Genomic DNA, 22,425 nt, shown 5'->3' with positions numbered 1-22,425 from the left:
TAACATAATCATCATGATGTTGGAATAGTTTCAGCATTTTTTTCTACTTTACAATTTGCTCTAATAATTTATCTTTAAAAACAGTTTTTGAGCTTGAAATTCATCTTTTAGCTTCTTTTTTAGCCAATATTTTTGAGTATATTACACAATAAACCACATATTTACCAGTTCTTAATAAGTGTTGTTATTTATCGAACAGTTTTCATATTTTTCTGTAAAAATTAAACATGTACAGACAGTAAAAATGTATTAAATCCACAAACAAAGCAAAAACAAACTCAAAACGAGGTGAAAAATGATCTTAAAAAAATAATGACAAATCTTTGATAATGTGAGGAAGACGGGAATCCTGGGAAATCTCTTTTTCATTGATGACCCCGTGTGATTCTGCATTATATTCTTTAGAATATTTAGTAAAAATGAAGTTTCCCTCCCTGGCCGTTCATTCTTACCCCAGAAGAGGAAGATGCTGACTGCAGGATCAGACTGGAAAGTGTTTCCTCGGATGAGGAAATGGGTCACTCACAGGCATCGATCTTCTAAACTTGAGGAGATAAATCTTCCTCTGACGTGAAGAGTGCAGAGGAACATTATGGGGTGTTTACTGTAAAGCAGCGGTAACAGGTGAACCGTCAGAGTAAAAATGTATACAATACAAACTCCATTTTAGCTGTTTTATTGTTTCTGATCTGAATCTGAACGAAGTTTTATTTACTTTTTTTCAATTCTTTGTTTATTAGTTTTTTCTTTTAAAAATACAAATACACGCATATCCATAAGTCAGTCCAGGTTCAAATAAAATCTCCTCTTACAGGTGTTATATACTCAATCCAGCTTTTCCATCTTTGATGAAAGACTTCATGTTGAGGTTTTATTTTTAAAAACCGACAGGATTCTCCAGAAAATCCGACTCATTTTTGATGAAAATCCGGTCCACTACTTTCTTAAAGCAGCTGCTCTGACTGCTAAATTGAAGCCCCCGAGTTAGTTAACATATTGGTAAAGAAAAGAGGAAACAGAAGAAGAGCCTTTCAAAATAAAAGAAGGCTGCATGAAACAGATGAAAACGATCAGTCTTTACTCCAAATATGGATTTTGTTGTAATTAAACATAATATATATATTATAACACGTGTCTAATGTTTGAGGATGCTGCTAATAAAGTTGTTCAAACTGTGGATTCACTTTAATATTATATTGAGAAAATATCAGTTTTAGTGACTTTATTTATTTTTTAATTTACCTTAAAGTTACCTGAAGTTGGCGTGTGATTTTTAGCTTCCACTTTGACATTTATGAGTTAAAGGAAAATCTAGATCAGATTTTAATCATTTCTACGTTAAATCTAATGAACAAATAACATTTAAACTTGTAGCTGCAGATATTTTATGGAAAATAAAGATTAACTTTAGCTGTAAAAGTTAAGAGAAACTTTAAGCAAACAAAAACCTGGATTTCCACTTCATCCTCGTACAGACGGATCCTTGAAACATTTTATGACCTTAACCCGACAGCACTATGGTGATTTTCACCCGAGCTAAAGTATTGACGTGATTTTGAATTTTTCTGAGTGTCGTGGTCCCTGGAGTCTCACATCTCCCAGGAATGGGTGGACCAAAGTCTCTACAGAATCACTTTTTTATTTATTTTTGGTGCTATTTGTTTTCAAATTCCTATTTTTTTAGTGATTTTCTAGCATGTTTTTAGGATCTTCCTGTTTTTAACTTTAATTTTGTTACATAAAGGACAGTTGAAAATCAAAGAAAGCTACTCTGACGTATCATGTGTTATCATATTTTGATCTATTTTTTCTCTTATTTTATCCCAGCTAAAGGGATGAAGTGTTCTAGGGATAAACTATCCTGACCACTGTCATGAAGCACTTCCTGTCTGCCACTTCCTGTTTCCTGTTGTCCTCTCCACACAGAAAACTTGTTCAATTAAAAAAAACAAAGATAGTTATTTTCAAAGACTTGAAACAGAAGCAAAGGTAAGAGCGCCGTCAGCAACTCAACCGTCAACATTCTTCTATTATTTTATTATTTCGGTCGGCGTTTTTGTTTTGTCAGTTATATTAATACATTTTTTTGCATTACGGTTTTTCATGAAATGAAAAATGTTAGTTCCTGTTTCCAGACGGTCTCGTCTTCGTTCTTCTCCTCACATTCCGGCGGGATTCATTCTGTGTTCTTTGGATGGCTGCTCGGTTGGAAGGTTGGATGAATGATGTTTTCTTCTTCCGTAAAGTGGTTTTCCGAGGTTCATCTCCGTCCAGGGACGCCAATCAGGACCACCCCGACGAGTGTCGGACACTCATTTCTCTCTGGGGTAGACAGAGGTCATTTTAGAAAAAGGATCAAATTACTTAAATAGAATAAATGTTGAATTTTAAGAAAGAAAATATGAACTTATTTCCAGCTTTTCTTTCTCCAAAGTCAAGGTTTTCTTTAAAAATAATTCAGGACTAAAAGCAGATCAGAGTTCCTCATCAAGGTGAATCTTATTAGAGGAACTTGGACGTCTTCGGACCTTCAGGTGGATCATTATGTGCGTTCGTTAGTTCCTCAGTGAACAGTCACGTTACCATGGAAACTGATAGCATTGTCCGCCTCATTGTTTCTGCTCCAGAATAAATGAGAATTTGCTCCGGTTTCCGGAATCAGATCCTGGCCCTGCGGACGAGCCAGCAAACGCACTCGGATGGACTTCAGGTCACCGAACGAGTCGTCATCCTTCACGACTCAAAGGTGTCGTTAGTGCGCGTCCTAGTTACAGAGAGAAGTCTCTGAAGCATCGCTGTGCAGCTTCAGCTTCAGATTGGACTTCTGGGAGGAAAAGTGACCCAGTTTGATGGAGATCCAGTTTCTGTATCTGATAAAGATCATTTTGAAAATGTGAATCTTAAGGAGAAATTCTAAATTATTAAGAATCCAGTTAAAGGTTTTTTATTGTGAAAAAAAATATAAGAAGACATAAAGACAATAGTGCTTCTATGGAACGGCAGTGATTTTGTTTTAAATATACATTTTTTCACCAGTTATTTATACAAAAAAAAAAATCTTGATATATTTAATTGTGGATTCTTTAAACAGAAGCTTAGGAAAAAAAAGTTTAGGGGAAAAATATTATCATTCTGATGAGCAAATTGCTCATTATTGGTGGTTTTGTTTTTAAAAATAAGATTTTAGTCTCCAAGATGAATACATTGGGGGCTAAAATGGTTAAAATCTACCAAATAGAAGTGGAAGAATTTGTATTTTATTAATCTGGTTAAATCATTTAATGCACGATTTCACAAAAGTTTTAAAGCAGAGTTCTGACACCAGTGAAAATAAAGTATCATGATATGGGCTGTTTGGTTAAATGATTATTTTTTCTCTTATTGGTTTGTGATTAAAAAGAAAAGTTTCCCATTCCTGTTATCTTGTTTTTATTTTATTTTGAAAGTCCATCTTGTTGAACTCCACTTCCTGTTTGTGACAGTGACATGTCCTGTTGCTGATTGGTACACCTGTTACTCCTCAACATTTCCTGCTATTTTCTGGCTCTGAATCTTAAAACAGTTACTCCGGTTGGATCCCAGTCATTTTTATTTTGATTTAAATTGTAGGATTTCTGTTTTCACGAGAGGCTGTCGATGTTTTAATGCTTAAACATCAGCATGTTGTGACTTCCTCTCCCTGTCTTCCGTGTGGATCTTCCTCCTGTGTTCTTCCTGGAGGTGAGTAAATGCTCGGGGTTCTTCTGCTGTGGTTCTCCACTCGCTGTGCTTTTATTCTGAAAGTCTCATCCATCCACATGTGGAGCTTTCAAACTTCTGTTTTTGTCAAACACTCAGGACAGGTTACACAAAAGAAGAAAACTATAATGACTCTTAGGATGTCAGGATTAGGAATACATCCTGATACCTGGTGGTTCTACCTTAAGGAATGTCATTGAAATAGTTTATTTTTAATGTAATTTTCTGTTAGATTTTTCTTTTTTAGTAACCTGTAAACAAGTTTCAGATCATTTTGATGAATTAGTCCAAAGAAGGTCTGAAATCATCTGATTTTCATTGCATATTTTCCAAGTTTTTCAGCTTATTTTTACTTTTTAATAATTACACTTTATAAAACCTTTTTCTTAAACTTTGATATTTTAGAGGAATGTTTTTCTCATATAAACTTCTCTGCTTTAGCTGTTTTATTCAAGGTCTGAAAGAGGAATTACACTGATGTTTGGCTTTTGAGTGATATTTATAACATTAGAATGATTGAAATGCATTTTCTTAATTTCTTTCTTAATTTTGTTTTGTATATTTACATGTATATTTTTTTAAAAGGTAGATTTACTTATCTATTATTTATGATACATAGTCCTTTAAGATCGTTTAAGTCATTTTAATAAATAAATAAATAAAAGTAACAGCACAAAATTAAATATTTGAAAAGTTTGAATTCCTTACAATCAAACCTCTCCTAGAAAATGATCAACTACAGACCGAAATCAAAGCTGACATTTCAAAATAAGATGATTGAAGAAGCTGTTTTCTATCAGATAAATGAATTCTTAATAAACAACAACTGCTTGATGTCTTCCAGTTCATTCTTATGGTTACGGCTGGGTGACACCCCCCCCCCACATACAGGGGGGGGATGCCCCCCTCCCAGCAGGAAAACCCTTTTCTGGATGAAAAGAAAAAGAAAGTCTCACAGTATTTTACGGCATGTTGTCAAAAACAAGAACGCGTTCCTCCTCTGCTAAAAATAAGAGCATAAAAATAGCTGATGCTGAAGCTGTGAGAGGCCTGGGAACTCCTCAAGGTCGCCGTCCGACCATAAACATGCTCCTGCTAATCCTGACCCACAATCCCCAGTTTTCCCTGTTTTCTAAGGAGATCCGGGTAATGAGCGGAGTCGGGCTGCAGCAGTCGTGACTTCTCATCCGTCTGCCGGGTGCAGATCAGCTGTGCTGTTATCCAGTTGTCATGAGCAGCTGAAGGAAGTCGGTTTGAGGACGCAGCTTCACTCGTCTGGAGGACTCGTTAGCCTCTGAACTCCTTTACCACTCGGCACACTCTCACTTCTCTACATTATTCTAAAAATGCACATTTCAGTCAAGTTCTAATCAAATAAACTGCAATCACATGTTCACACATGGACTCACCTTCTGGACAGGTGTGGGTACAGCAGAGTTTAGGGACTCCATAAGAGAAAATAAATAAAAATACACGATTAAGATATACAAACATGTCAAAAATGTACTAGAATAAACTTTTAAAATGATGAGAAAAAGTTGTAATAAAAGACTTGCTTTCATAAAGCAAATCAATCTTCATCTGCAGATAAAGAATGATTCTTTTCAAGCATAGATTGTGAAAAATACAGGACAAATATTTCAAACTCATTACTGAAATGATTTTAAATAATTTCCTGAAACTTAAAATAAAACAATGTTGATTGACTAAAACTCGTAGTATTTCCTTATTAGTGGAACCAGCGTTGAACGTGTATGTCTGTGTATCTGATACTGAAAACATCATGTTGGTTCTTTTTTTATTTCTATTCTTCTTAGTTTACAACCTTTTAATGTATTTAAAACGTTTACTACTTTATTCTTGTCAAATTTTCCCTTCTTCCTCATATATTTGTCACCATGTTTTCATAAAATTAACTTTTTTTCTGATAATTTTACAACCTAATCCTCTTGGATTTTTTTCTTTTTCATTACGACCTTATTTTGGAAAGTGTTTTATGTTTTTGTATTTTTTACTATATTTTGATAAACTTTTACTCATAATTTTACAACTTTATTTTTGTCAAATGTCCTTTCTTCCTTGTATATTTGTGACCATATTTTCATAGAATTGCGTTTTTTTCATAATTTTACAACTTTAATCTCAAAAATGTTTTACTTTTTAAGTTTGGAACTGTATTTTTGGGACATTTCTTATGTTTTTTGTCATATATTTACTCTATTTTCATAAAATTATGACTTTTTCTCCTAATTTTACAACTTTATTCTCAAAGATTTTTTCGTTTTTACTTTTATATTCAGAACTTTATTCTTGTAAAATTATACATTTTTTTCTAATAATTCCATGACTTTATTCTCAGAAATGTTTTACTTTTTCACTCAATTTTATTCTTATAAAATAACAAATATATTCTCAGATTTTTGTGACTTTATTGTAGTATTTTTTTCCCTTTTTTCTAATTTGTTAATGATTTTTTTTCTGTTTTTTACAGCTTTGTTTTGGTAAATTTATTTTTTTTCTCATAATTTTATGACTATTTTTTATAAATGTTATGACTTTGTGTCATAATTTTTTGTAATTTATTCTCCTAAATGTATGTACATTTTTTGTAGACATTTTGTAAAAAGAGCTGGTCTTCTGGTCCTGTTGTTCCTCCTGGTAAACGTTTGTGTTTTCATGTAGATTACACAAACTTTTCAGTCAGAATGTTTGAATTCCTGCTTCAGTCCTGTTTCTTAAACTTGACATTTTTTTTAGATACCAATGAGTTTAGACTGGAACCAGGACTGTTCTGGTTCCTGTTCTGGTTCTGGTTCCTGTTCTGGTTCTGGTCGATTCTTCCTTTAAACCTAAAACCATCACGATCTGTGAGGCCTTGAACCTCCACGTCTGATAACTGCAGGGATTCAGACCGACGCCTCAGAGCTCAGATTCTAAACGTGTCGTCTGCGTGGGGAGAGTTCAGGTTTTCTGCTACCTTCAGCACCTCCGGGCGCCGCCTCGCCTCGCCACGCTGCAGCTGCGTTTCTCCAAAACGTCTCGGCGTCGGTGGGATTCCTCCCATCCTCACATGAGCGGGTTGTTGTCTCAAAAGCCCTCCAGAGTTTTAGAGCTGGAACTCCATTTTCATCTCTGTAGGACTCGAAGCAGCTCGGCGTGTTTGTCGTCTGAGTCACAGTTTATCTGTTCGGGCAGAAAAATCTCACATTTTCTCTCTAAAACAAACGAATTTCAATGTTTTTACACCAGAACCCTCAACGTTTTCCAGTGTTTGGATGAATTGGTTTGCAGCATCACTGATTTCTCCACCAGTTTTTATTGCAGTTTATTTTTTAACATTTCACTGTGATTTCTTTTGATTTATAAAACTTTTTTTTTAAATTGTGCCTCTGGAGTTTAATTTAATTTCTAAAATGTAATGTTGTTTTTTAAATGTTGTTGTGAACTTTAATGTGTTGGGTAATTAGCTCTTCAGGTTCTCCCTAATGTGGGTCAAACTGACCCAATCAACACTCTGTTCACAAATACATGAAAATAAGCAACAGAAGTTTCAAAGTGAGAAAATGCTTTGAAATATGATCATTTTGACACTTGAAACCGGGTCAGTTTGACCCAGAGTATAACAGGAGAGTCTTAAAACTTGTTTCAATAAATTGATTTATGAAACATGTTATCTTTCATTTTCATTCATGAAGACGCAGAAAAAGATGAAATTTCTGCACAAAAACATCCAACATAAAAGTCACTAAACAATTAATCAACACAACGATGATGTGTTCACTTAAAGATCATTAAGATCACATTTCAAATTCAACCTTTAGTGTTAAATTATTATTATTATTGTATTATTTACAATAAACATGTCGATCTTTCGATTCTGTAAATTAGATTTTAAATGTTTCCTTTAAAGGAAATCCTTCTTTTCTGAGGCAGACCTTCTAACTCCGGCCTTCCTGCTGGTTGGAGCAGACATCATAACGTCTCCATTTGACCGAATTATCAAATTAATTCTCCCCGAAATGATCGCAGCTCGCTGATGCTTTTTGAGATGCTCGTTAATGGACAATTAGGATGATTAAAATGAGATAAACAGAAATAATTTACTGTCTGACCTGGAATAGGAGAGCAGAAGAATCATATTATGGTCTGATCTTCTCTATGTCTGCAATGAAAATGAATCTCCGGCTTTCTGCTCTGAAGCTTTTCCTTGTGGGAAATGAGTCTGCAGGACAGGATGCTGCTTTGTTTTACATCCAAGTCAGGTTTTTATTTGTAATTCAGAGTTAAGATGTTCAGAAAAATCCTATTTTACCATCGAAAACAAGAAGACGTCTGTGATGGTTTCTGCTCCTCATGAGGTTCCATAAAGAGCATGAAGGGCTTCATCTGTTCAGTCAAGACAAGAAAACACTTTTCAGTGAATGGGGGGGGGGGGTCAGCTTAAGGTCTGAAACAAACAAACGAATGAAGGAATCTTAAAGAGAGTTTTAGGATCAGCTGCAGGAAATAGAAAGATGTTCCTAAAAGATCCAGAACAGATGAATTGGTCTGATTAGGTTTAGAGGAATCTCTTTGTAAAGTTACTAAAGTTGTTACATTTTGAGGAAAAAAGTAAAAAAAATATGAGAATACAGACATGACAAAAATGTCTAATTTGAAAAAAAAATGTGCAAGAATAACTAACAAATTTACCAGATTAACATTGAGAAAACAATTCAAAATTTACCAGAATAAAATCATAAAATGTGAGTAAAAACTTGTAAAATTATGAGTTAAAACCGTAAACATTTATGAAAATAAATCTGTAAACATGAAAAAAGTAACAAATTTACTGGAATAAAGTTAAAAAATATGAGAATAAAGTTGTTATTTTTCAAATTTTTTATTAAATTTATTGTTTTATGAGAACAACGTTGTAACATTATGAATGAAAAAGTAACAATTGTTCAGGAAAAATGTCTTTAAATTATAAGAAAAAAAATATAATTTTAACAAGAATACAATTATAAAGGTAAAAAAAATGTAAAAAGTTACAAAATTAAAAGAAAAAAGTGAAAAATGTATGAGAATAAAAGTTGTAAAATAATTTTGAGAAAGAAAGTTAGAGAACACACATCAAATCAAATTTTAATTGTCTCTAAATAATAAAGTCGTAAATAAATGAGGAAAAACATTTTTTACATTTCTTTTTAAGAACTGAGTTTTAAAAACATTTAAAAAAAACATAAATTTATCAGAATAAAGTCAAATATATGACAAAAACACTCAATAAAATAAAGTCTAAAACCTAAAAAAATAGGTAATATTTACAAAAATATAGTTGTTAAATTTTGAGAAAAGTTTATTAATTCATTTTTAATTTATTAAAAATGTAATAATCTCTAAACAATAAATTATGAATAAATTAAAAATAAATATATGAGATTTTTTTCTAAATCTATGAGAACTGAGTTGCAAAAATAAGAAAAAAAGTAATAATTTTTTGAGAATAAAGTTGCAAAAAATTTGAAAAAAATTACAAAAATAAAGTTGTAAAATATAGGAAGAACATTGTAATTTTATGGAAATATTTTTTTAATAACTTAAACATTTATAAAGAGTTACAGAATTTGAGAATAACGTTATTTAGAGTTATATATTCGTAAATGATAAATTGATTAAATCAATAACACAAAGCTATTGTGATCCCTCAGACCTTCTGCAGCAGTTCTGTCTCACGTCTGCACCATCTTTTCCACATTTCTGCATCGTCCTCCAGAAGAAGGAGGACATCTTTCTGTTCCTCAGGCGTCTCCTGCTGAGAAAATCCACTTAAACTCCCACCGTCTACCTTCTCCTCCCCACAGGTCAACACTTCTCTCAAGTCTGTTTCCTTTTTCCTCTGGAGTCCAGATCTCCTCCTCTGCATCACCTCTGCTCCTCCCATCTTCCTTCCCTTTCTTTCACAAGGTTAGGATGCTTTTGTTGAGAGTTTTAATTTGTCTTTAGGGATACAAAATAAAGTTTTTAACCCTTTAACAGTGTTTGATCAACATCATTCCAGTAGATTCTGAAGGAGAAAGCGGCTCAAAGAGCCGCTTTCTCCTTCAGAATCTACTGGAATGATGTTGGTCGTGTTAACGATCCATTTTGTTGACTCTGAGACAAAACACAACAATAGAATCAAAGTGTTTGGAACCATGAAACCTAACAGGAAACTTGGCTACATTATTTTGGTGAAAATAAATTAAAAATAACTCAAAGCAACCAAATTAATGTACGATTTTTTTCACGTTTTTCCCTGATTGAAGTCGTAACGAGTAAAAAGTAAAATATTACTCCTGTTCTTCGTCCTTCTCACCTGTATAAACATCTCCGCTTCTTCTTCTTCAGTAAATATCTGCGTTTTAAGCTTCATGTGACTGAGAGGAAGAAAACAGCGTCCTGCTGCTTGTGTCAGAGCTGAGTTGTGGTGTTTTCCTTCGTCTGAGATTTCTCTAAATATGGGCAGTTGTCAAGTTGCTTCTATATTTGGATTTCATTATTTCCAAGTCTGAAAGAGCCGATTTGCACATGTCTGTGTGGCAGGAGTGCGTTCAGTCACCCTGCACATTTTCTTACATAAATGTACTTTTCTTTCTTTTCTGCCCTGCAGTCTGGAAATATTCATTTCCTGCGATGGATCTGAGATGAATTCATCACTTCTCGCTGATTGTCTCCTTATTTGTGTGTCTGACGTCTATTTTAAAAGCAAAGCTTTGTGTGTTTGAGTTCACGCCTCATCTCTCAGGTGATCGGTCTCTAAAATGATTCTGAGGAGAAACTGTCCTTAAAAATGTTTACTGTATCTGCTGTGACTCCGCCCTCCGATGGTTTAACTGGCCAGGAATCTGCTGAAAAATGTTGTTTTTCTCCATGAGGCTCACTGGTCAGAGCTACATGTGACAAATTGATGAAAAACAAACTTTTCAAAATGGTGGCTCTCTGATGTTTTTATCTCCATAGCAACCATTTTATTTTTTGTTCGTCTGGGGGTAACGACCAGGTCGATGTCATTTTTAGAAGAATCTGCTAAAGTAAATTTTGGGATTTCCTTAGCAACGGAGGTTTTTTGTTAGCCACGCCCACATTTCTAATATGTTCATGTTGTATGTTATGTTGTTTTGTTCAGCTTAAGCCAACGATTCAATTAACCATTTTTCACAAAATTCTGGTAAAAATGTGTGATCAACAGAGGAGCGCCACTTTTGCTTGTTCGCTGTGCTAATGCTAATGCTAATGCTAATGATGGGGGGGGGGGATTCAAGAGAGTGACCTCTTTCAAGGACAAAAGTCAAAGATTTGGTTGTAGTTGTAGATCTATCTGAAAATTGCTTTAACTAAATACTTTTATTGTAATAAATGTTCAATTGCAATGCATTGTGGTCCATATTCTCAAATCTAGTGAGCATCAATATCAAACGTAGCCGAATTGTGTTTAGTGCTCTGGAGACGGCTCCCGTCGGTGACCAGAGGGGAGACAGAGTCCTGTGGCCATCCCATAATCATTTCAGAACCTCACTTGGATAACCCCAACAGGCGTTTTGCTTTTGTTAAAAGGTTTTTTAGGCATATCAGAAATTTGGACCCCTTCTTTTTTGACAGTTTCTCCCACTGTGATGTCATCATTTTTTTGGAGGCGGTCCTTCAAAATGACTTGTCACCAGGTACCAGGTGTGTGCACATTTTGGAGAGTTTTGAGTATGTGACGGAAATGAAATGCAGAAATACAGAACGAAGCGATCCTTCAGTCCAGGACGGCTGCTGACAGAATGATGTTCAGTTTGAGGCACGAGTTTGTTTCTCCAACACTTTTCTACATTTACTGAAGATTCGCAGCAGAAACGATGAAAGAACTCGACTGAATCTGACTGTAACCCGGAGACGTCTGTGTGGATAAAGATGCTTTTTACTGTGAATGCTCACAAAATTCCCTGAACTTGATGGTTTTGATTATGGATTTGAAGCTGGTTACCATTTTTGTCAATAACTTTTAAACATCTTCCTCCAAAGTTTCCATAAAATCTCATTGTAAAACAAACTATTAACTTGTGCTTGAAACCCTTTTAGGAAGATCATTCTGTTCTACCGGTTTCATGATTTATAAATAAAGGTACATCTTGGTAGAAATGATTAAATATCTAAAGATAGTCTTCTGTCTCAGCATGAGAGCCAGAAAACAACCTGTTTTTTCCTCCATGTTTCATGTCATCGTATCAGAAATCTGGTCTATATTTTTGGGCCGTTTGACATCGGTGACTCAGACTGAGAGGAGGTATAAAGGACCCTCCTCCTGCTTCCTGCTGGGTCTGGTCAGCGTTTGGGATGAATACATCGTGGGCGGGACGATGGATCGGCCCGGAGCCATCCATCAGCTCCACTGATGGAATCTCCGTGTTCACCTTAAAACGACCGTTTGTGACACATTTTCAGAGTTTCTCACCTGAGAAAAGGAAAGTGTGTTTCTGAGTCACGGCGTGTCCTGTTGCGAACGCAGCAGTCGAATTTATCGGCTTTATTTAGGGTTTTATGGAGGAATACAATCACAGCTCTGGAACAAATTAAACATATTTCCTGGGAAATGGATAGTTTCAACCCCAAAGTCTTCTGGGTAAAAGTTGAGGCTTCACTGCAGCTTCTGGGATCCAGAATCTGTTTGACCTGAACATTTCTGACCTTCGTGACCCCCTTAATAAACTGCAGTTCCACCACTTCCTTATTAAAAAACTTCATTTAAAAATGCATCTGCAAACACAGAAACAGAAATATACAAAAAAAAAATACGCAAAAACTATGGAGAGAAAATATCCTGTAACGTCAAGTCTGTACTCCATATTATTCACAATTTAAGTGTAAATTCCCTGAAAATAAAACTCTGATTACCCAGCATTCTAGCAGCTTCCAAATGCATCATCTGAGCTCAAATCTGGAGACATGAAGTCTCAAACGCCTTGTTTACTTGTCAGTCGGATCTGTGCGTAAATGTGGTTTTGTTTGGTGTGTCAGTGCGTCCGATCGGATCTGAAGATGGATATGTGTAGGAGCCATTTGAACTTGTGCATGCATCATTTGTATTTATATTCCCAAGTATTTGATACTTGAGGGTACATATAAATACAGAGTTACGGACTAAATCTATTGTATGAGTTACAAATATGGGACAGTTGTGCTTATAAGTTTGCATTCTCTGGAAGAAATGATGAATTCTAGACTATTTTTCATAGAATATAAATGATGACTAAAACCTTTTTCCTTACCCAAAGTTAGTGATCTGATTAAACCACAGTGTTTTTAAATCATGATGACAGCAGAAACGTCCTAATTGAGTGTTCTAGAGGAAATAACCCACAGTTGTTAATATCTTGTTTTATCTCTTTTTGCATCGGTAACAGCCTGAAGTCTCTTGTGGTCGTTGAGGTTCTTTATTCTCTAATGGTAAAGCAAACCTCAACTTCCTTTAGATTCTTCAATCAAAGTTCAATCTTGGTTCCATAACTCCAAATGTTCTAGGAGTTTGAAGACTCGTCTCTGAGCTGTTTGGCGTATTGTATGCGGGATATTTTGTGGCGTTTGTGTAAAAAAAGCTTTCTTCTGGTGACTCGACCATCTGGAACTCGGCGTGAATAAAGATGACGAATTGACGTTAAAAAGATCACACCGCTGTCACAAATTTCCCTCCATGTTTCCTCCTCAGCCACGTTCTGCAGCAGTCAAAGCCTGTGGTGCGTTCAGGGACCTCAGACAGACTGATGCACAGGCAGAAATGTTTACAAAACAACTATTTATCCTGAATTTGGATCTAGAAACATCCACCGTTTTCAGAGTCCTGGATCAAAGCTGAAGGTATCTGTGGGTTTTTCTTTGCAGCCTTAAGGATTTTTCTGGCAGTTGTAGCAAAAATGTTTGTGGTTTGGTTTCAGCATAAACTCGTCATTTTCCGCGTCTTGATCTCAGTTAGACTCTGCTGACTGATATTTTCATTTCCTTGGATATCTTCTCAAATCCCTTTCCAGTTACCCTTTCCCGTAGGTTTTCTGACAGATCTTCGGGTTTCCCCACCAATAGGGATCCCAAGGGTCTGTTTTAGGGTCCAGAAACTCCAAGACCTTTTGTGTGCACACATTTGTTACAGGTAAACGAGTCACAGGTGAGGATGGTTACCTTTAGCGGTCATTCAAACTCTTGTACTTCAGCCTTTTTTTTGGCAAAATATTTCATGTTTTCACACAAAATGGGAAAACAACACTTTTCTTTGTGCGATTTTCACACACATACCAACAGTTGAAGTCTATAACCACTGAAGTTTCTTTGACCTTGGAAAGAGGCCGCCATGTTGAATTTAAAAAAAAAGCACCTTTAGCTGCAAACGAGAACTCGTCCTAAGGATTTTTATTAATCATCTTGTGAATTCTCGAGCATCATTGAGAAGCTACTGTAGAAAAAACGTTGGAATTGGAGGTTGTAGATGAACGGCGTGCGGGAGGCGAATTCACAACTGTTGCAATCCTGGTTTGGTCGCATAAGTTTTACCAGAATGCCATAAATAGGAATATGCATGAATTCTCTGGCTCAAGCTGAACGAAACAATATAACATACAATATGACGATCTTTAAGTTGTGGGCGGGGCAAACAAAAAATCACGCTGCAAAAAATCTACTGACTCAGCAAAAAAAACAAAAAGAAGTTGGAGTTCACTAACGAAACCATTACACGAGTCGGGGATATCCAAAGGGAGTTTGGAAATTATTATGGGATGGCCACACGACCTATGGTTTGGTGGCCATTTTGTGGCAAAATCTGAAAATTGGCGATCTTAATTATTTTGAAAACGAACCTTTTGTTTGGCTGATTTTCATGAAATTTTGGCGGCGTTGATGTGTAGCGGACAGGCAAGAGGGCAAGGGTGGTTATCGCTCGCGGCTTTAATCAGGATTTAAAAAGGATAAAGAGAATTGTTTGGCAATAAATAGCTTCACCCAACCACTAACTATGAGTAGAAAAGGTTTGTTTTCGTTCATATTCTATCAAAAATGACCCAGAAACAATAATTTCTTACAGTATTTAAACTTCTGAGCACAACTGTAACACACACACACAAACTCCAAAGTCACACACAAGCAGGCAGACACAGGTAACAAATATTAGTCTTTCTTCTCTCCATAAAAACAGTTTAAATTCCGTTTTTAAAGCACCTGCAGCAGCTGCCACTTCTCTGTCTGTCTGCACTCAAATTAAAAAGATGACAAATGTTTCTCTGCTGCTGAGCTCAAGCAGGAAACTCAGTCATTGATGCCGTCTGCGGCTCCTTTCGTGCAGCACGCTTCAGCCGTGAAACACGACCCCTCCGACAGGGGTTCCAGACGTGTCACATCACTGTGTTCAGGCGGTTCGCCGTCATCCCAGCTGCTGGTGAGCGGCTCCGATTTCCACAGGGAACCGTCGCTTTTTGGGGTTCACTTCACAACGCGTCACCTGTCAACCTGCAGACTGGAGGTGGGGGGAGTCTGGACCTGCACAGGTGGAAAATGAAGACTTTCAAACTGTTTAGAAAATTATGTACAAAACGAGAAGTTGATGATTGAACTCAGTAACTGGATAGTGTCTGATATGAAGGACTAAGTTCGAACCCATAAATACGATGAGAAGAACTCTTCCTTTTGCTCTGCTGATGCTCAAATTACTGTAATTTATTCATTTGTTCTTTAAATCATCAACAAACCTAAACAACAGCAATAAAAGTATCTCAGTGATGCAAACAGGAGATTTAAAAACTTCAGCTTGAAACCTTTTAATTAATCTGCATGTTTGCCTTTATTCTGGGTTGTTCTGTTTATTAATCACAGAATTAGTTATTTTTATGAATTACATTTTAAAGAATGCCTCAATTTTTGCATCATGTTAAAAATTAGTCAATTACAGAGAACTTTTTCTTGGCAATATACTTGAAGTTTACTTTTTATTTAGTTTCTATAAACCTAAAAGGTTCTAATTTAGCCTGATAAAGAATTCAGTTAAGATGTAATGATTCATTTGATGTTTGTGGTTGATGATTTGATTCACTTCAATTTTGGATCATTTTGAGCGATCTGATTCACTGACTTAAAACAGATAAAACATCATTTTGAAACGATGTTCTATATATTTGCTGATGTACCTCAGACAGATTGATCAGGTTGAGTCACAGGAATTGTTTCATTGATTTTTACAGTAGTATATTTCCTCTACACCAGACTTTCTATACAAATACTTCAAGTATAGCGTACTACTTTTTCTGGGGATATTTTGAGTAACTTTTGAATATGGAGCAAAACGTTTCAGACTTTCACTGTTTGATGTTAATAAAGTATAACATAAAAATGTGAGATTTTTTTATGAATCTGCATATTTCAACATCTCTGCATGTTTATATCATATTTACAACTTCAGCTTTGTGGCTCCATTTGTTGTTGTGGCTGGAGATGCGTGACATTTTCTCCATGTTCTTTGTGTTCGCAAGAAAATTCCCAAATAATCCTGAACTCGAACATTTTTCAGAGCAAAATCCTTTTGGACATTGTTTAAAAAAGGATGAATTAAAGTAAAAAGCTCGCTGCACGCGCATTCGCGGTAAATTCGTGGCTTTCTCTCTCTCTCCTGGGTCTGCTGCACGTGCGCAGGTCCTGTCCTGTCACTTGTCCGCGCACGCGCGCAGGGCCAGCCTGCCCGTGCCCCCGTGCTTCGGTGACGGTGAACGCGCGTGAGCGGCAGAGGGCTCCTGCACCTTTGGGCTGAGGGCGGAGGAACCGGCGCGCAGACTCCACCGCGGACCGCGCGCAGACCGGCGCGCACGGATCACCTGCGGACTCCTTCAGCTCCCCGCGAGGTTCGAGTCCCCCCGTCCTCCTCCGGAGCGCGGCATCCCCCGTGTCCGCGCGGCGCCGCGCTCCCCGCTGCCTTTGCGCAGCCGCTCTTGGAGCGCCAGCCTCCACCTCGGGCTCCGGGCTGCTTTCGCTTTTGGCTCAGACTGAAGATCGGTTGGGATTGGATCGGATCGGCTCATGGGGATTTAGTGTCGTGATATGCTTTCGGGATCCGGATTCTCCGGGGAGGAATGGTGAGTGAAGTCTCTGCGCGCGCGGCGGGAGGACGCGGGTTACCGGGTGACCTCTGCAGATCCGAGTCAGAATTCCAGCTCTGTGGACTCGGATCTTCTGCAGGATGACACGAATCTTCACACTTTCTTGCGGAAACATAAATAACCGAGTTTTCCCTCCAAACTCTGGAGAAACTTCGCCGCTCCGGCGGTGCGCTCCTCGCGCAGTCATGCGGGTTGTTGCGTTTCTGTGATCTTTAAAATGCAGAGAATCAGCTGTCACATGCTCTGCGCGCGCGCGGACGGACGCTTCAGGCTTTGGAGGGTCCAATCTCTACTTTAATGGAATGTATGTTTTCTGAGTTTTGCGCCACGCCGCTTCTCGATCTGAGTGTGCGCCAGTTTTCTGAAGCTGAAACTCTGCAGAATCCGCGCGGTTCCATTCTCCGTTTATGAACTCTTTTCTAAACTTCTGATAACTTGTCTCTGTCTCCTGCAGTTGCTCAACTCTTTGTAATAATCCTTATGTAATATTTATGGAGCCGTCACGCAGGAAATCAGCGCGCCATTGACCAAAGGTTCAGGTGTAATCTGCGCTCATCTGCGCATCTGATTGGAGGACGGAGGCTGTATAATTTACAGTGCAGCGGCTGCAGCTCCGCACTTACTTCAGGTCTGCAGGAAAATACCTGCAGGTGTGACTGGCGGGAAATCACTCATGGAGCTCATGTCCACATGAAACGAGGAGACAGGAGAGCTTTTCTCTTGTCTGATGGGACTTTAAGGCTGTTTGATCTCAAAGAAATGCGTGGATGATTCCAGCAAACCTTCGATCTGGTCAACAGAAAAGTCAAGGTGACTTTGGGCAAATCTTGCGGAGCATCTTGGGGATCTTCTGGGGAGTTTGGATTTGGTGTGTGATGGAATGAGAGTGTTTGAGCCCTGAATAAGTCACAGATATGAACCTTTCAGGAGTCCAGATTGACGTGTGGTCGGATGACGTTCACAGTTTTTGTCAGTTGCATTTATTAGACATTGGATCGGATTTAGCTGAGTTTGAAACCAAAGATGTGGTCCCAGGATTACCTTTCCTCAAAGAAATGTTCCACTAGAGGGCAGACTTCTGGCTTCCATGCATCAGATCAGCACTCAGGTCTGGAGAAAACAAGCATCGTACTGATGGTGCAGCACAAAATTACCCAGAAGCTCCATCACAAATGGACGTCTTTCCCTCCAGAGTTCAAGCAGATCCTGAAGGGAAAGAAGCTTAAAGCTTCAGTGGACTTTTTAGAAACTCTGGAGTTGTTACTGTGCAGTCTCCTATCAAGAGACTGAAGTTATTTGACAAATATCTGAAGCTACGTTCACACCAGGCATGTGGCACACATTTAGAGTATGGTGTTCACACTGCACCAGCAGGGAGGGGCTTCTTCTTCTTCTCTTTCTTTTGTTTACCAGCTTAGTTCCACCACCAACATTTAGGCCGACTGAATTCCTCCTCTACCCCTCCAAAATAGAAGCGTTATAAGGAGTAGGGTTGTCTGTTTTTTGAAGGGCTAACGCTCGTGGCGTAGGGTTAGCATCCTCCGCCGTGAGCGACGAGCGCACTTCTTCACGCATGCGCTCTACTTCACAATAATTTACATTTAAATGTAAGTCATGACTTTTTGTTTTAGCACAGTCTTTTTAAAGGTATAAAACCAATGCTATGTATTTCTGAGCATTGGTAGCTACGCGCTAACGCTAGCTGACTAATGATGACGTCATTAGCAACCTTCAACTGTGACAGAGCCGCTACAAACCAGTAGGAGTCACAAAGTCTTCCTTCACCTTTAAAACATGAAACTCGGATTTGTTTTTATGCTATTGGTACTACTATGATAAACATTATTGAACTGTTCTTCATTTTGCATGAATAAAACATAAACTTTAAAAAAAAACATTGTTGAGAGTTAACACGAGTTCCCTTCAAAATAAAAGACACCCTGCCTTTTCTATCACTATAACTTTGCTCTCATACTTCTTTTTTTAGTTTCAAATGCAAATATCTCAACATTGCTGTAGAATAAAACTTAAAACTTGTAAATACAACTATATATGTTAAGAAATTTGCTTCTGAATAGCAAGTAGACACAGTTGATCTGCAGAAGATCGGAATAAATGCTTAAGGGGATTTTTTAAGCCAAAGAGTCTCAACTGTTGGATAGTGAATCTACATGAGGATCCAGAGTTACCTCATCCAGATCAAACAGAAGCGACCCATATCATAATACTACACTCTTCCTATGACCTCTACATTCTTCTAGACAGCCAAGACTGACATTAAATGAAGAAAAATGTGTTTTTTATGACTTATAACACAAATATTCTACTAATAAAGCTATAAACTTTGAGAGAATGTGTCAAACTTTATCTTTGTAGTTTTTTTAAAGTACATTTCTAATAAATGCTGTTTTAGTTTGATTAAAAAAAACCTTAAACATAAAAAATGATGGAGTTTGAGTGGTTTGTAATGTACTTTAGGCCTTTTTTATAGTGTAAAATCTTTGAAGGTTTTGGTCCCCCCCGACTCTACCAGCTCCCCCCTCAGTTCGTCTGTTTATGGGATGCAGGTCCGTCATTTCCTCTGAGGCAGAGGAGCATCTTCATCCTGAGCCTGCATGTATGTGCAGACCAGGGCGATGAAGGAGGCGGAGCTCAGCCCTAACGTGTCCGATACGTTACCTCAGCTATTAATCACCCCATGCTCTTCAACAGGAGGCTTCTGGCCCTCAGAGTGAATCCAGGTGCTGACGGCGGATCGTCTCCTCCTGCTTTGTGTTTGTGTCAGATGTGGCTGAATTAGTGACATCAGCTTGGAGTTATGGAGGTGGATCAGCCAAAGCAATCGAAGGAAATTGGCTGAGATTTCTGCGTGGGGGTGGGACGGGGAGGCCTCAGGGTCGGGCTGGGGGAGTGATTATGAGAAATGTGTTCTTGAGAGCCCGACTGGAGTGCTGACCTGCAGTTTCTCTGGATAATGAATGCTTATCTCAACACAGAACTGACTTCTTTCTTCCTGCTTCTTCAGATTTGCTGCAATCAGTGTGAATCTAAAGACGTGAATGACGAAACGCTGAGCTGGTCTGTGACGGGGAGGGGTTTGGACATGGTGCATGTGGGGCAGGTCTTTGTGTTTGCTGAGATGCTTGGATATCTTGTAGTTTGATGTAGGAATTCTTGTTATATCCCATCATGATTCGATGATCTCTTCCAGAGGACAGCTACCTTTGACAGTAAAAGAGACATTAGTGCTCCTTTTCTACTGATCAAAACCTAGAAGGAGCTGCGAAGTCTCACTTTAGTCCTTTAAGAAATTTGGATTTGCATTCATGACCTTCTTTTTAAAAATATGAATTATGTTTATTTTTTGGCACAAACAAAAGCAAAAATAGAAAAATAAACTTTCATCTCTCAAAAGGTGATTTTTTTTTTTTTGGCGTTTTTTCCTTTTAACTTAGTAGATGCCAAATTAGCCACAAAGCTAGCTTGTTGCTTAATTATTAGCTAGATTCTAAAATAGCCTAAAATTCAGTAAACTAAATTAGTCAAAAACATTAGCCTGTAGCTAAAATAGAAGCTAAACTCCAAATTAGCCTAAAATCCCAGTAGTTGACAAATTATATAGAAACGTTGGCATATTGCTAAAACTTTAGCTAAACTCCAAATTAGCATAAAACAACTCAGTAGAGGCCAAAATAGCCACACAAAACTGCTGGCACGTTGCTTAATTACCAGCTGAACTCCAAAGTAGAATAAAATTCCTCGGCAAACTAAATTATTCAAAAATGTTGCTAAAATATTAACTAAACTCCAAATTAACTTTAAAAGCCTCAATAAATAACAAAATAACCCACAACTTTAGCATGTTGCTAAAATAGAAGCTTTGAAAATTACTCTAAAAAGATAAAAACATAACCCATTAATATATTTAAAGGTTTGTTGCTAATCTACTTAAAATTTTGAAATTTAAAGACTTCCTCATTAACATCCTGTCTATATTTTTGTCTCAACCATGTCATCGATCCTCTGATGCATTTGTCTTTATTCGGATGCTGATCAAAGTGTGTTATCAGAATGTTATTAAACTATCTGACTTTAGGGTGAAATAAATAACAAGAATAAAGAACCAAAAATCAACTCTATGTTTATTTGTTTTGTAAATTTCAACGGTATAAGCAAGATAATGCCCTTCCAAGCTTGCATTATCAGAAATGTGTGTAACAGTTCAGGCTTCCACAGCGTGCATTAATTTCTGATAATGCACACTTGGTCGGGCATTATCCCTTACTTCGTTTTCATTCACAATCTTATGATATTTCATACATTTTTACATGTTAAACATATAATAATTATTCACAAACAACATTAAAGAAAAAAGATGAAAGCATAAAAACGGCGTCACAAAGTCCAGATTATCTGCACATTTTATTATTTATACCGTTCTAAAATTTCCTTTGTTACATTTTTACTCACTTTAATACTTTCCTCCATGTTGTTTGCATATTCTCACTCAAGGTTTTTAGATGTTTTTTTACTAAATAGTTTTAGCTTGTTGAGTTTAAGTGGTTTTTGTTTTGGTGTGATTCCCCCCCCCCATGCCGCCCCGGCGACCGATTTCCCACAATGCCCGGCCCCCCGCTGAGCAGGCAGAGGAAAGCTGTCAGGTTTTTGTCTGTTTTCACACATTTGTGTCTCCAGCTGTGTCACAGTGAGAACCCGCTGGAGTTCTGGACCGTTTTAGTTGACTAAATCACAACGTTTTGGCTCATAACTTCAGGTTGAACATTCTGGGTTCTTAACAGCAGCAGTTTAGTAAAACTGAAACTCTGCTTGTGATGCGACTCATGCAGCAGAGCTGGAAGCGAGGCGCTCCGTGGCGCTCCGTGGCTCGCTGACCTTTATCACCTTCAGGGCTGAGGTCGTCTTCTCTGGCAGAGCTGCTGAAAGCCGGATGCTCGCGGCACAAAACCAAAGTCTCACTGGGGAGGGAAGAGGCTGCAGAGCTGCACCGCCTTGGGGAGGGTGCAGGTTGGTCTGTCAGCGGAGAGCGTGTTGACATGTTGTGCTCTCCGTCCCGCCGCCATAAGGTGAGAAGCTCCTAAACGCCGCTCTGCAGATCTGTGAGTCTTCCTCGCCGCTGAGCAGACGAGCGACGACCCCGACAAGCTGATCAGAATGTGGATCTGAAACGGAGGCGCCTGGTGCAGCAGAAACACTCGGGATGTCAGCCAGCGTCACACGTGCACGCTCACGCTCACGCTTCATGAAGTGAAATGAAAGAGGAAATGGACTGAAATAATGATGGTCAATATTTCCATCGGGGGGGGGGCTGCAGGGTCCATCGCTGGTTCCTGATCCAGCTGGATCCATCACGCCTCGGGTCATCAATGTCAGGATCATTATCTCTGCCAATCAAAAGGGCTGCAAGGATCATTGGGGGGGGGGTTATCCAGGATTAACTAAACAACCTGTTTATTCAAAAGTTTTAAACTAAAGACAGTAGGAAACACAATGAAGGGAATCTGAGGAGGATTTGAAATGTTTTCACTCCAAA

At 37.9% G+C, this 22,425-nt stretch overlaps 1 protein-coding gene and 1 long non-coding RNA gene across 7 annotated transcripts in view; one reads left to right on the top strand and one right to left on the bottom strand.

Annotated features, from left to right (window-relative positions):
• Nucleotides 1–1,675: 1,675 nt before the first annotated feature.
• LOC118599214 lies at nucleotides 1,676–2,756 on the bottom strand. Its single transcript, XR_004948517.1, has 2 exons — nucleotides 2,408–2,756; nucleotides 1,676–2,322 (listed from the first exon to the last, which is right to left on the bottom strand). It is a non-coding gene; the product is annotated as an uncharacterized LOC118599214 (long non-coding RNA).
• A 709-nt stretch (nucleotides 2,757–3,465) lies between these two features.
• htr4 (5-hydroxytryptamine receptor 4) overlaps nucleotides 3,466–22,425 on the top strand; it is a 167,716-nt gene continuing 148,756 nt past the window's right edge. For 2 of the 6 annotated variants that reach the window (XM_024260401.2, XM_036213840.1), the window contains exon 1: nucleotides 3,466–3,720. In XM_024260401.2, coding sequence (XP_024116169.1) covers nucleotides 3,645–3,720 — 76 coding nt within the window. In that variant the 5' untranslated portion in view covers nucleotides 3,466–3,644. Of the gene's footprint in view, nucleotides 3,721–16,446; nucleotides 16,851–22,425 lie in introns of those variants that run through there. The other 4 variants (XM_036213841.1, XM_024260400.2, XM_024260404.2 and 1 more) reach the window with 4 other exon arrangements.

Source organism: Oryzias melastigma, linkage group LG10 (genome assembly GCF_002922805.2).
Source record: "Oryzias melastigma strain HK-1 linkage group LG10, ASM292280v2, whole genome shotgun sequence".
Classification (NCBI taxonomy): Eukaryota; Metazoa; Chordata; class Actinopteri; order Beloniformes; family Adrianichthyidae; genus Oryzias; species Oryzias melastigma.
This window is presented reverse-complemented; position numbering and strand designations above follow the sequence as displayed.